The following is a 12,834-nucleotide window of genomic DNA, read 5'->3' on the forward strand; positions in this document are numbered from 1 at the left end:
TTATTATTATTATTATTATTATTATTATTATTATTATTATTATTAATGTGATTCTGGGTGGTTGTACAGACAAGAATCCAGCCATGTTTTGTAATAATATATCAACCAGATGGAACCAATGTGGTAGACAAAAGGAGAACCTGTGTATTTGTTTGTTATTAGCTGAGATTTCAAGAAGTCTCCATCAGAATACATTATTAAACTCTATGAACAAAGATATGGCTGATGTTCAAGATCTGTCTTGTAGCAGATTACATCCTTAGGTGAAGTAAAAGATGCAAACTCTTAGGCACAGACGAGAGGCAGACTGCCTCACAAACGTATGTTATTATATATCGCACAGGGCCCCCTTTTGAGGGAGATGGGCAGTTCAAAGATGTGAAAAAATAATAAACTCAAAAACTTGCTGAAAGAAAAGTCAAGCAAAGAATTGCTGACTCCTCATTTCTGTTAATGTCAGGCTTTATTCATTGTTTTTTTTTATTTTTTATTTTTTATTTTAATCCCATTTATATCCCGCCCTTCTCCGAAGACTCAGGGCGGCTTACAATTTAAGCACAAACCAATGTGCTTAGCAGTAGCCTTCATTCTATGTATATGCCTGCTTATTAGGGCTTTCACACACACCCCAAGCGGCATTATTACAAAGTCAGCTTATTGCCCCCAACAATCTGGGTCCTCATTTTACCTACCTCGGAAGGATGGAAGGCTGAGTCAACCTTGAGCCTGGTGGGATGCGAACCTGCAATAATTGCAGGCAGCTGGTGTTAATTAAGGAGGCATTAGCCCACTGCTCCACCAAGAGAAATTAGCTGGGCAGCCCTTACATTGACAAAGCTGGGGAATTTTAAGTGCTGGTCTAGTTTGGTTTGGAAACTAGTTCCTCATTTCACACCTTTATTTATTTTCCGACTTGCTTGCTGAGCATTTTGGAGCATTGGTGGCTTCATTGCAGAGGGATTCTAATAGCTTCCATTCCTTTCCTTGAATCAGAAAATTAAAATAGCAAAACAATATGAGAAAGATCATCTGTCAATTACCAAAAATTACTGTGGCCACCGAAGAACAATAAGCATCCAAACACAACTCAGGTGGGCCCCAAACTCATTAAGTTTCCTTCCCAGAGCTTTTTCTTTTCTTTTTCTTTTTGAAAGCAATTTTTTTACATTTTTTTGTACAACTCAAAAGGGGAATTTTTTTTTTGATCTCAGGAAGTGAACTATTCTAATGAAGAAGAAGCTGCAATTGAGAAGGCTCAACCTCTGGACCGTGTAGAAAATCTCGTTAAGAGAAGGGACCTGAAGCAAGCTTGCCCTGTTCAGTCTTTTTGGATGGGCAGGTGCAACTGGGAGCAGGCAGGCCAAAGATATTCAAGTCCTGAATCATAAAAGGGCTTTGAAGAATTCTAGATCTTGAATTGCACTTGAAACCAACTAGCATTCAGTGCAAATCTGGATGTAGGAGTGTTGCGTGTTAGTTTGGTGCTTCTGTTGGTTGAAGCAGGCTGTAACCTGCCCCAGTCCAAGCTTCTGCATGGTGTTCAAAGCAGCTTCATGTAGAGGGAATTAAAAGCATGAGCTACTGTGAACAGAGCCTGCCAATTCAGAATGGTCATAGGTGATAACAGCAGATGTGATTGGTTGGTTGGTTGATTTTTATCCTGCCTTTATTATTTTATATGTAACAAGGTAGCAAACATACCTAATACTCCTTCCTCCTTCCAATTTTCCCTACAACAACAACAACAACAACCCTGTGAGGTGAGTTGGGCTGAGAGAGAAGGACCGGACCGTAGTCACCCAGCCAGCTTTCACTGCTAATGCAGGACTGGAACTCACAATCTCTTGGTTTCTAGCCTGGTGCCTTGGCATGGGTCCGGAGTACCTTAGGAACCACCTGCTGCCAGCGTCAACTTCCCTCCACCCAGTGCGCTCCCACAGAGGGGGCCTCCTCAGGGTGCCGCCGTTCGGAGAATGCCGTCTGGTGGCTCCCAGAGGGAGGGCGTTCTCTGTGGGCGCGCCTGACCTATGGAACCGTTTACCGGTTGAGCTCCGGATGGCTCCCGACCTTCGCTCCTTCCGACGCGACCTAAAAACACATCTATTTAAGCAATCCGGTCTGGTCTGACGGGTTCTGTTGTAATTATTGTTTTAAGGTAACTTATCTTCTGCATTTGGGCATTAGGGTTTAATTTGTTTTCAATATCTGTATTTGTGCTTTTGATATTTATGTCCCTGTTCACCGCCCTGAGTCCTTAGGGAGAAGGGCGGTATACAAATCAAATCAAATAAATAAACAAACAAACACTAGACTGAACTGCCTCTCATTATTGTCACTTACATGTTCATAAGTTTTTTTTCTTTCCCATTAAGGTGGAACAAGAAAAAATGAATCAGAAACTGCAGGAACAAGACTTGATTTTGGATGCTGCTCGAGCCAGTGTTATGGGAGAGCTACAGGTTGTGCAGAGGGAAAAAGCTCAGCTCCAGAAAGAACTGTGAGAGGCAATTGGGATTTGTGTGGTTGTTTCCCAAGCGTGACGCGCTTCTTCTTTCCTGTCCTGCTGTTTTCTGTATTTGTCCCTTAGTTTTAGCACAAGCTATCCCTTATTCAGCTTCTTGCCCTGTCTTCTGAAATTTCTGAAGAATGTAGAGGATAACAGGGCTGCCACACAGTTGTGTTTATTCTGCAGAGAAGACTTGCAAACTGAGCATGCTGAATGCAAGAAGAGGGACAGTAAAGAAGACACCATTGCCACCGAAAAAACCCACCTGGAGTGTGCAGTTTCCCAAATCCAAAATGAACTGGAGACAATTCTACAGGAGCGAAATTCTTTGCTGAAGGAAAAAAAGATACTTGAAGAAGAGGTATAATGGGTATTTAGCATGTTTTTCAGTAAAACCCACATTTTTTGTCAGTAAGTCCTTACACGTTCATTAGAGTGAGGCAGACTCATATTTGCAATCTTAGTAAAAAAAAAAAAAGAAAGATGTTGGTTGCTTTGCATAATTTACAAAATGGCGCCCACGGGTGGTCCTTTATTTACAACCACAAGTGAGCCCCAAATTTCTATCGCTAAGCAAGACAATTATTAAGTTGATTTTGCCCCATTTTCTGACCTTTCTTGCCAGTTATTTGGTGAATGACTGCAGTTGTTAAGTGAATCGTTCAGTCATTAAGAGAATCTGGCTTCCTCCATTGACTTTGCAACTGTCATAAATACATGCCAGTTGCCAAGCATCTGAATTTTAATCACGTGACCCCCCCAGGGATGCTGCAACGGTCATAAGTGTGAAAATTGGTCATAAGTCACTTTTTTCACTGCTGTTGTAGCTTCGAACGGGTCACTAAACAAATGGTTGTAAGTCAAGGACTACCTGTACTGATAGTATGTGCAAGATTTGAATTGACCGAAAAGAATATTTCAGTGCTAGATATTTTTTTAAAAAATCTGCCCCAGAAAATTACATAGAACACCAGTAAATAGTCTGTGGTATTTGATGAGTTGTCACTAATCACTGCAGATTCAGATTTTTACAAAAGTGACCCTAATGTACATCAAGAAAAAAATATAATAGCTTAGATTTTCCTTGAAGTGTTGACAAAAAACTATTTTAATTCTTTATGGCAGTCGCAGCAAACAATACAAGAAACAAGAAGAATGATAGAAAGGTTGGAAGCCGAACTAACGGAAAAAAAGGTACAGATTATACACAAGTGTTGAAAGTATTGAGGTTCCCATTGGCCAACAGTTGAGTCTGTCAATTGATTTGCAATTCATTGGGTTGTAGATTCAGATTTGTTTAGAATAAACTTGGAAAGACATAGGAGGCGTGCCTAAACCTGGCCTGTTATTTTTAACCTCTATTTAATTCACGATATCAAACACTTATTCATTGAAATAATCCAGTATGTTAAGGTTATTTTAAAAATTTTTAACAGTAGTTCAGAACTGGGTCTTGTTTGTGTTACTAAGTTCTGCAACCAGCTAAACATGATGTAAACATTTTATTAACAGTATATTTTCTAGATAAATGCACGATAACCACAGCAAAGGTATTAATTTAAGCCGATGTTTATAAATGCAAGACTAATTATTTGTCATTTTTAGTAGTTTTAGATGTTAGCCCCTGATGCTATAGATAACTAGTAATTGTCCCAGCTTCTGCCAACCTAGCAGTTCGAAAGCACGTAAAAAAAATGCAAGTAGAAAAATAGGGACCACTACGGTGGGAAGGTAACAGCGTTCCGTGTGCCTTTGGCGTCTAGTCATGCCGGCCACATGACCACGGAAACATCCTCAGACAAGCGCTCGCTCTTCGGCTTTGAAACGGAGATGAGCACCGGCCCCTAGAGTCGGAATCGACTAGCACGCATGTGCGGGGGAACCTTTACCTTTTAATTGTCTGGCTCCCTCTGCTGCTAGAGAAATATCTAGACATGTTTCATTTACCAGATGGTTCAAAGTGTGAATAATTGACTATATTTTACGGCACCAGAAATGTAGGCTCTGTTTCTTTTTTAAGTTGGAAATTAATTCTCTGCAGGAGTCAGTGAGAGCACTAGAGAAAGAAAAAAGGGAATTCCTGGAGCAGGATGCTGCACTTAAGCACCAAAAGGTATGCAACTGAGAAAGTACATCCTGGCATACGACACGTAAAGTCATTTGATGATTTCTCTTCTCTTCGTTAAAAAAAGTAACCCTCAACAAAAAGGAACGTTAAGAAAAAAAACACAAATACTTTTTTGCAGTTTCATCGGAAGTAAAGGTTTATTTTAATCATATCTGCAGTTTTTACAGCGTCTGTTTCATTTGACTTAGTTCCCCATTTTACTTTTACATTCAGGACTGGTGCCTCAGGCAAAGAGAAGTGTAGGGATAACCTTTCACCTGTTTCCTGTCAACTTTGCAGGTTCATTTTAACCAAGCAGCCTGCTTGTTCTCCCAGTTTTATTGGGCATTTTCCTGTGGTCAGCATTGAAGTAAGATTCTGGAGTCAGGCTGTGACTTGAACTAAGGTGTTGTGGGCCATTATCCTCTCCCACTTCTGGTTCCTTTAAGGCAGACATGTCAAACACAAGGCCCGGGGGCCGGATGCGGCCCGCGAAGTGGTTTCATGTGGCCCACGAAGCCATCCTGGAAAGAGTGAGGGAACAGCCCCCACTGCCTTGGCCCTGGCCCAGAGACTCTCCTCCTGCCAGAGACCCTCAGATCTGTCCCACTCCTGCCCAGGCCCCCATAGGCACCCTTGATACGAACGATGTAGACCTGGCCACGCCCACCCAGTAGGCCATACGCACTTTAGCCACACCCACCCAGTAGGCCACGCCCACCCTGGCCATACCCACCCGGCCCCCTGAGGGCAACCGCAATGCTGATGCGGCCCTCAATGAAATTGAGCTTGACACCCCTGCTCTAGATATCTCCAGAATAGAAGGCTGAACTACCCAAACAGTTTCAATATTTTTGGTTGACAGAGAACAGATTCCTCTGTTTCATCTTGCTAATACTCCAACCAGCCTTTTCTCTTTTATTATGCTTTGAGCTAATGATGAAAGTTTATAACTACTTCATTTCTTCACCATCTGCTAAAGACTCTGGGATCACAGTAGAATGAAAGCAAAGAAAAAGAATGAGGAGAGAAATTTCTAAGCCTGAGTAGGAAAAGCCAGGTACTTTAGTAGCTTAGCGAATATAAGACATCAGCCAGTAAAGTTTGCAAAGTTAAGGGATAACAGAAAGGTCCCTATGCTAAAGAGACAAGTCAGATATCTAAATCGTTGAAAGAAGGATCATTCTTGAGCTTCCTATTCACCTTCTTTTACTTTCTCCTGATCGTTAGATCTATACTGTTTTTCAGCATAGTTTCTTGAATTAGGAATAGGAACACTGAGGATCCTTGCATCCCTTGCTCCCACCTCACAAGGATTAAACAAAGAGCTGGGATGGTTGAATCCAGAATATTTGGAGGTGTGTGTGTGCCTTCTTTTGCTTTAGAGACACTCCTACTGCTGCCTTCGTGAATAATCCTCATTATTTCTGGAGATGAGTGGGAAGAATAAAATCTGTTTTTGAGCACGCTTGAACCATCTTGTGTTTTCTATCATTGAATCCTGTTCTGCATGAAGACAGGTCATAAATGTGTGTGTAAATTTTAAAAAAAATATCTTCAAGCTGAAGCGTGGTAGATTGTGCCTCTGGTCTCTTTTTAAAAACTTTTTTAAAGGGGGAAAAAAAGGGGCAAGCAAGTGAAAAGAGAAATAATAACAATTGCTTCTGGTATCTTAGAATTTTTACCAGACTTGTATGTTAGAGTGTTGTGAAAAAGAGACATTTGGCTTGAAAGTTTAAAAACATTTTTTAGCAGTTTGCTAAAAAGCCAGGAGTTAAAGCCAGGAGTGAGAAATTTGTATATGACCCCCTCTTTAAGTCTTGTTAGTAACATAGCATAAGCTGCTTTCCATGGGTTTATCCCACTGCTGCAGTGTTTAAAGCCATTCTTGATTTTAAGACAAGAGCAAGCGCTGTTCCCTAACTTCACCAATATGATTCCCAGATTTAAAACTTTCCAGCTGCAGCATAGAAAGTGGCTTCTGTGGCACTTCTGGAACCCTTGAACATTATCTGAAATTTCTTTCAGATTCTGTCATTAATTTCCAACTACTGTTTTTGTTTGAAACATTTTATAAATGTATATTGAGACCTTTGAACTATGGTGCTGGAGAAGACTCCTGCAAATCCCTTGGACTGCAAGGTGATCAAACCGGTCAGTCCTAGAGGAGATCAACCCTGACTGCTCTTCAGAAGGCCAGATCCTGAAGCTAAAACTGAAATACTTCGGCCACCTAATGAGAAGGAAGGACTCACTGGAGAAGAGCCTAATGCTGGGAAAGGTTGAGGGCAATAGAAGAAGGGGACGACAGAGAATGAGGTGGCTGGATGGAGTCACTGAAGCAGTAGGCGTGAGCTTAAATGGACTCCAGAAGATGGTAGAGGATAGGAAGGCCTGGAGAAACGTTGTCCATGGGATCGCGATGGGTCGGACACGACTTCGCAACTAACAACAACAACATAAATAAACGGCTTATAGGCCTGAAAACTAAACAAAGAATAGAAATACAAAGATAGGCTTTGTAGATGCAAAGTAGATCATTCCTGTGGCATAGAAGCAATGTAATGACTTGGTTGTGTTATCTAGATGATGGATATTTTCGGATGACAATAAAGAAGAGGCATAGGAAATAAGTAAAAGTGAAGACATACTTAGGAAGAGTGACAATTTAGTCACTAAATTGGTAATGTCACTATGTAAATACTTTTAGTTGAAAATATTGCCTTGCGGGTAGTCTTTGCTTAACATTGCTAACTGGAACTGAAAATGCAGTCATAAGCTGAACAACCCTGTCACTGCACCGCTTAGCAAAGGCAGTTCTAGTACTCTTTGTTAAGCTGGTCATTAAGCGAGGATCTCATGTGACTGTGGCTTTTGACTTCTTGCCAAATTCCCCACTGATTTTGCTTGTGGGAAGTTGGCAAGGAAGGTCACAAATTACAATCATATGACTGACTGCGGAACACTATGGCAAATGGAAGCGATGGCAGCGACGGCCAGTGGCTGAAATGCACTCTCATGATTCAACCAAAACTTCTAGGGCTGGATGTGTGTGCCACTTGTTCAGCACTGTCATTAAGTTCAAACAGACATTAAACTGCCTGTCATTTCAATGAACTGTAGTGAAATGACAGTCGATTTAATATTGCAAGGAGAGTTAGAGGGGATGGTCAGTAAAAAATAAGGCATATGCCTAAATGTGCAAAAGTGCATGCCATCATGAGGAATAGATGTATTTAAATAACACAAGAATTGCATGCTGATATGCTTTAGACTATTTTGATTTCACCTGTTAGAATCTGGCTTTTTATACTGTAGTCTTATACCATAACCTTTTACAGTCTACCTGTAGATTCTGTGGGATTCTGTTCATCATATTTTCTCCAGACATTTTAGAAAATGTTTAAGCTGAAAGCCATCTTTCATTTCCCCTAGCTCAGAGTACAGCAACTGGAAGAAGAACTGCAGTCCTTCATACATGTGCAATCAGAAAATAATCAGCTCCGCCAATTTTGTATAGCCCTGAAGGCTAAATATGATCAGGTACTCTAAAAATGTAATAGACATAAAGTGTCTGTAGTGTTGTATCTGCCTATAGTAATATATACGTTAGATTTTGGTCTTCTGCCTTTGTTCCTTTTTCTGTACCTTATTTATTTATTACATTTGCATCCCACCTTTTCTATGACGGCATGCATGGAGATCTCTAACTTTACCCTTCTACAACAATTTTACACAATAGGTTGTGTTGAAGGGAGCTCCATATTCAATAGAGATTTAAATCTGGATCTTTGCAGTCCTCATTCAGGGTTTAACATTGTATTTGCTGCCTTACCAGGTCTAATGCTTCCAAAGTTTCTTCAAACCCTACAACAATTTTCCAGCCGTGCATTAGAGAGACTCTTGGCTTTAAAAAGTTATCATCCCTCTGCCGTTTTAAACAGATTAAATGTTCAGTCAGCCATTTCTAATCTAATATATATCTTTTGTTTTTTTATAAATGTGAAACACTTTTAGAGCCAAGAAAGTGAAGTAGCATTTTGATTCCACAAGGAGCAACGCCTTAGAATTATATTTGTTTCTGATTTTTAACATTTTAAATGCTACAAGATCAAATATAGGTACATTATATATAATTAAATGATCATTTGTATTAATATACATTTTTCCTGTTGGCTGGAACCACACACTTACAGTACACGTTAGTACACATATTAACAGTTTTGATTTAGATGATTTTTGAATGGGAATAATGAATAAGTAATAGTTCTAGAGCATTAAAACAAATTTTGGAAAAATAGATGGAGCAATCATGTAGGAGTAGGGAGACCCAGGTTTTAGTTTTCTCTTAGGCAGGGAAGGTTTTCTGAGTTTGTTTTAGACAAAAGAATTAACAGACACAACTTGATATCGGGACTCAAAATAGGGTATGTCAAGTAATATCAGAGCATTTTAACCTCCAAGGACCTACCACTGCAGATCTCAATGTTGCTATTTTGAAAAAAAATAATAAGAGGCTAAATTTAATCCAGCTTGTCAACCGGCACAACCTTTTCACTTAATTTGAGCATTACAGAATCTGGATTGTGAAATATTACACTGTTTAAATCACATTCTGACCAAAGGGGAGGAGTCTCATGACATCACAAATGGAACAGGGTGATGTCCCAGCATTTCTATGATATGGGAGAGAACATACAGCTTTACCTTTGAATAAGAAGGGCTGTTGAGCATAGAACTTTTCAACAGCCATTGATGGGGGAAGGGAACAAAATCAGATTTAAAATGGCTCCCTTCAGACCTCAGTAATGTAACAGCTTTCTTTAAAAATATACGTAATTGGGAATAAGAAACTGTATTTGAAAATGGACACCACTCTTCAAACTTGATCTGCCTTCTCCAGGATTTTTATTTCTCCTTAAGCCACAAAGTTTATAGCAAAAATGCCTCTTAAAAAAAGAAAGTCTTCGGAAAATTGCTGGCAGCAGAAGTCCAGTAACCATTTTAGGTCATGCCTGGCCTGTGACATAAAGGACAACCTGGAACGTAGGGAACAAGCTTCTGCCCTGTATTCTCCAAAGCGTAGAGTTCGTTTCATGACTGATCTGCCTGGAAGGGAATCTGTCTCTGACTGTGGTGATAATCGCAGAGCCTCTTCACGTGATTTCTTCAAAGCTGCCATGGCTGTGGATGAAAAGCTGGAGCGTAAAAGAAAAATCAGGAGCCGCAAACAATTAGAAACTGACAGGGATGTTGTTAGTGAGGGATCAGATCTTCACAGAGTGAGTTTAAAACCGTGACATGCAGAAAGAGGATATCAGCTAATCAGTCACATATAAGTAGGGAGATTCCAGTTTTCCTTTAGGCAAGGAAGCCAGCTGGATATCATTGGGTCAGTCATTCTCTCTCAGTCCTAGAAGGACTAGCCTGTACTGGACCTCTGTGTGTGTGTGTGTGTGTGTGTGTGTGTGTGTGTGCGTGTTTGTATGCGCATGCACACGTGCATGCATCCATAAGCACACCCATTCATATGTTCTTATTCACACCTGATATTGAACAACAGCCTGGTTCATTTCAGTCTCTTGTCTTCCCTGCTCCCCACACATACACAGCGTGCATGATTCAGAAATTTGATTTGAAATTTTTTTCTAAGATTAATGTAATTAAAACCATAATATAGATAAAACATGAAGGTGACATATTCTGCCTGGAATTTGAGAAATTAAAGTGTTATGATAAGAGCCGAGAATTTTAAGGAAGCATATCTTATATCGACTCACTTGTAAAACTAGAGAATAATTTGATGTGTTAAAAGTTCATGTTTACAAAAGTGTTATATCAAACATTCTTAAACTAGGAAGTTTGTATCTATTAAAGAAATCTGATATTGTTTAATTTGAAATAGGAAGTTGCTTCCATTGCTAGTTCTTAATAATTTAAGCTGTATTTTGCACTTTGTATGTTACTTTATTGTTTGGTATTATTGTTTTATCCTACAATTAGTTCTATAAGAGAGAATAATACTATTCCATAGGCAGCGGGTAGAAATAGTAAGACAGTTTATTATTATACTATACACTGGTATTTGATGTCATGTCCCTATCACTACTTGCTTTTATTTGCAATATGCAGCATTTTGTGTCAGCAATTAATCTACACCTTTGTGCTTTGGCATCTTTTATGATTAAAAAAATGGGTCGAGTACTCTTCTTTTGTGCTGGGCTTCATTTTATGGTAAAATTAGGTGGAGGAATTCATTTCCTAATGTTAACCATTAGATTAAATTGCCTTCAAAAATGATTGTCTCTAGGTTGCTAATCATTTTTTTTCCAAGTGATGCTTGAACATATTCTGTGGCTCATGGATGTGTGTGGAATGGTAACTAGTTCTGAATATTCTAGTCTCTCTGTACTGTTTAGTTACGGATTTATTTGCACAGAATTGAGGGTAACATTTCCCCCCGCCCCCCCGGAGACTAGTTCCTGGCATTTAGAAAAATAACATTTTTCTCTCCCTCTCTTTTTCATAAAAGACACAGTCTCTCCTTGTCTGCAGAGAGGAAGCTCTTTCTGTGTCAGTCAAATCCCACGATGAAGCATTAAGGGAGAACCAGAGGTTCAGAGGGCAAATAGCTGCCATTGAAGAAAGAGAGAAGCGCAAGGTAACACCAAATGGGGAAAGACACTTATCAGCTTTGTCTACACTTCTCAACTAAGTAATTTCCCCCAAACACCTGAATGTTTCTGTTTATCATCCATAAAGACTTCAATTAATTATCTATCAGGTATTTCTTTTGGCTGTTTCAAATATTCCAGTCACTATATATTAGGTGCTGGGAGAAGTGAGGAACAACCCTTTGCTGCTCCATTTTTCACCCCAGCACCACAAGGATAGACAGTATGACAGAGTAGTGCTGACTGTTGTTTGACAGTTTGGGGGGAGGGGGTGGGTGGGAAACAGCCAGCAAGGTGATTTTTCAAAATATTTTTGAATTATAATTTCCTCATAAGATGAAATAGATGGAATGATGGCATCTGATCAGAAAAAAAAATCTTCCTACTTCACAGCAGAGTAGATTTTTCAGTTGATTAAGCTGCCTGAGGCACTTAACTATCATACTTTAGAAAGAGTAAAGAAAGCTATTTTTTAAGCTACAGAGCTACATTAATTTACCTAAATAGTTAGCAATAGTTATTTTCCACACGCCACTGGTCTCCTTGGAATAAACAAGAAAAAACCTAATCAATGCAATTTATTTATTTATTCAGCTTCTACAGAATATATAATTATATTCTTGCCAGCATGATTTTTTTCTGTTTCTGTTAAAAATCACTGCAGCTAGGAGCCAAATAGTGTGCTGTTTACAATTTTTGCATTATACAAATACCCATGCACACATTCCAGTCACAGTGCATCAGCCCAACAACAATCCTGCCTGGTTCCTCAGCCTCAACCAGTTGCCAAATGCATCCCAAGCCCACATCAGAAAAAAGCAATCACAAATATACGAAAACTTAAACTCAGAAAAAATTCAGAAAACAAATGAGCGCAGAGCCACCCAGAATCATGTGGGAGAAAAATGTTATAGAAACAGCAATTATAAGTACGTTTGCACTCGACAAGTGCAAAATTTACTGACTGTCAAACAAAACAACAAAACATATTCTAGGCATTTTAAAAAGCTAACAGCATGCCAGAAAACATGGCTAGATGGCTAAATCTTAATCACCTAGCCTAAGATTTTCAGTCCATTGTGATGTCAGAGCCAAATGGATAATTAACCACAACGGGAACATTTTGAAAGTACTATATTGGCTTATTATGTTGAGAGTGCACTCAAACACCACACCCAAACTCTCGCAACAGCCTATACTGTATTAGTAGCCCTTTCATAGTCTTATTGCTACCCACCTATATGAAATTCCACATAATGAATCTTTTTTAAAAAGGCTGGAACTTTCCAAGCAGGAGCTCCAGAAGCTACCTACAGTCCCTCTGGGATTTGCCTAGGATGGTCGGCCATTTCTCAATCACTCAACCCAGCCTTAGCCAAAGGATATGACTAAGCTAAAAACAAAACAAAATCACAAGTCTCAGGTGTTCCAGGTGCAACAGTGCAAAATGACTGTTTTATTCCAAAATCAGAATTGACCCACAGTGTTTGTTTTTTTGTCAAGTCAAAAAACAACCTGGAACAACCTGCAGCACCATCACAGACCAT

General features: G+C 39.5%; 1 protein-coding gene across 3 annotated transcripts in view; it reads left to right on the top strand.

Annotated features, from left to right (window-relative positions):
- Nucleotides 1–12,834, top strand: part of CCDC150 (coiled-coil domain containing 150) — a 39,845-nt gene that overhangs the window by 17,863 nt on the left and 9,148 nt on the right. For all 3 annotated transcript variants that reach the window (XR_014490855.1, XM_083349719.1, XM_083349718.1), the window contains exons 12-17: nucleotides 2,373–2,497; nucleotides 2,693–2,867; nucleotides 3,632–3,700; nucleotides 4,548–4,619; nucleotides 8,049–8,156; nucleotides 11,146–11,274. Coding sequence is in view for 2 of the 3 variants with exons in the window: in XM_083349719.1 (XP_083205845.1) it covers nucleotides 2,373–2,497; nucleotides 2,693–2,867; nucleotides 3,632–3,700; nucleotides 4,548–4,619; nucleotides 8,049–8,156; nucleotides 11,146–11,274 (678 nt within the window). In the remaining variant the exon portion in view is untranslated. The remainder of the gene's footprint in view (nucleotides 1–2,372; nucleotides 2,498–2,692; nucleotides 2,868–3,631; nucleotides 3,701–4,547; nucleotides 4,620–8,048; nucleotides 8,157–11,145; nucleotides 11,275–12,834) is intronic.

Source organism: Vipera ursinii (genome assembly GCF_947247035.1).
Source record: "Vipera ursinii genome assembly, chromosome: 1".
Classification (NCBI taxonomy): Eukaryota; Metazoa; Chordata; class Lepidosauria; order Squamata; family Viperidae; genus Vipera; species Vipera ursinii.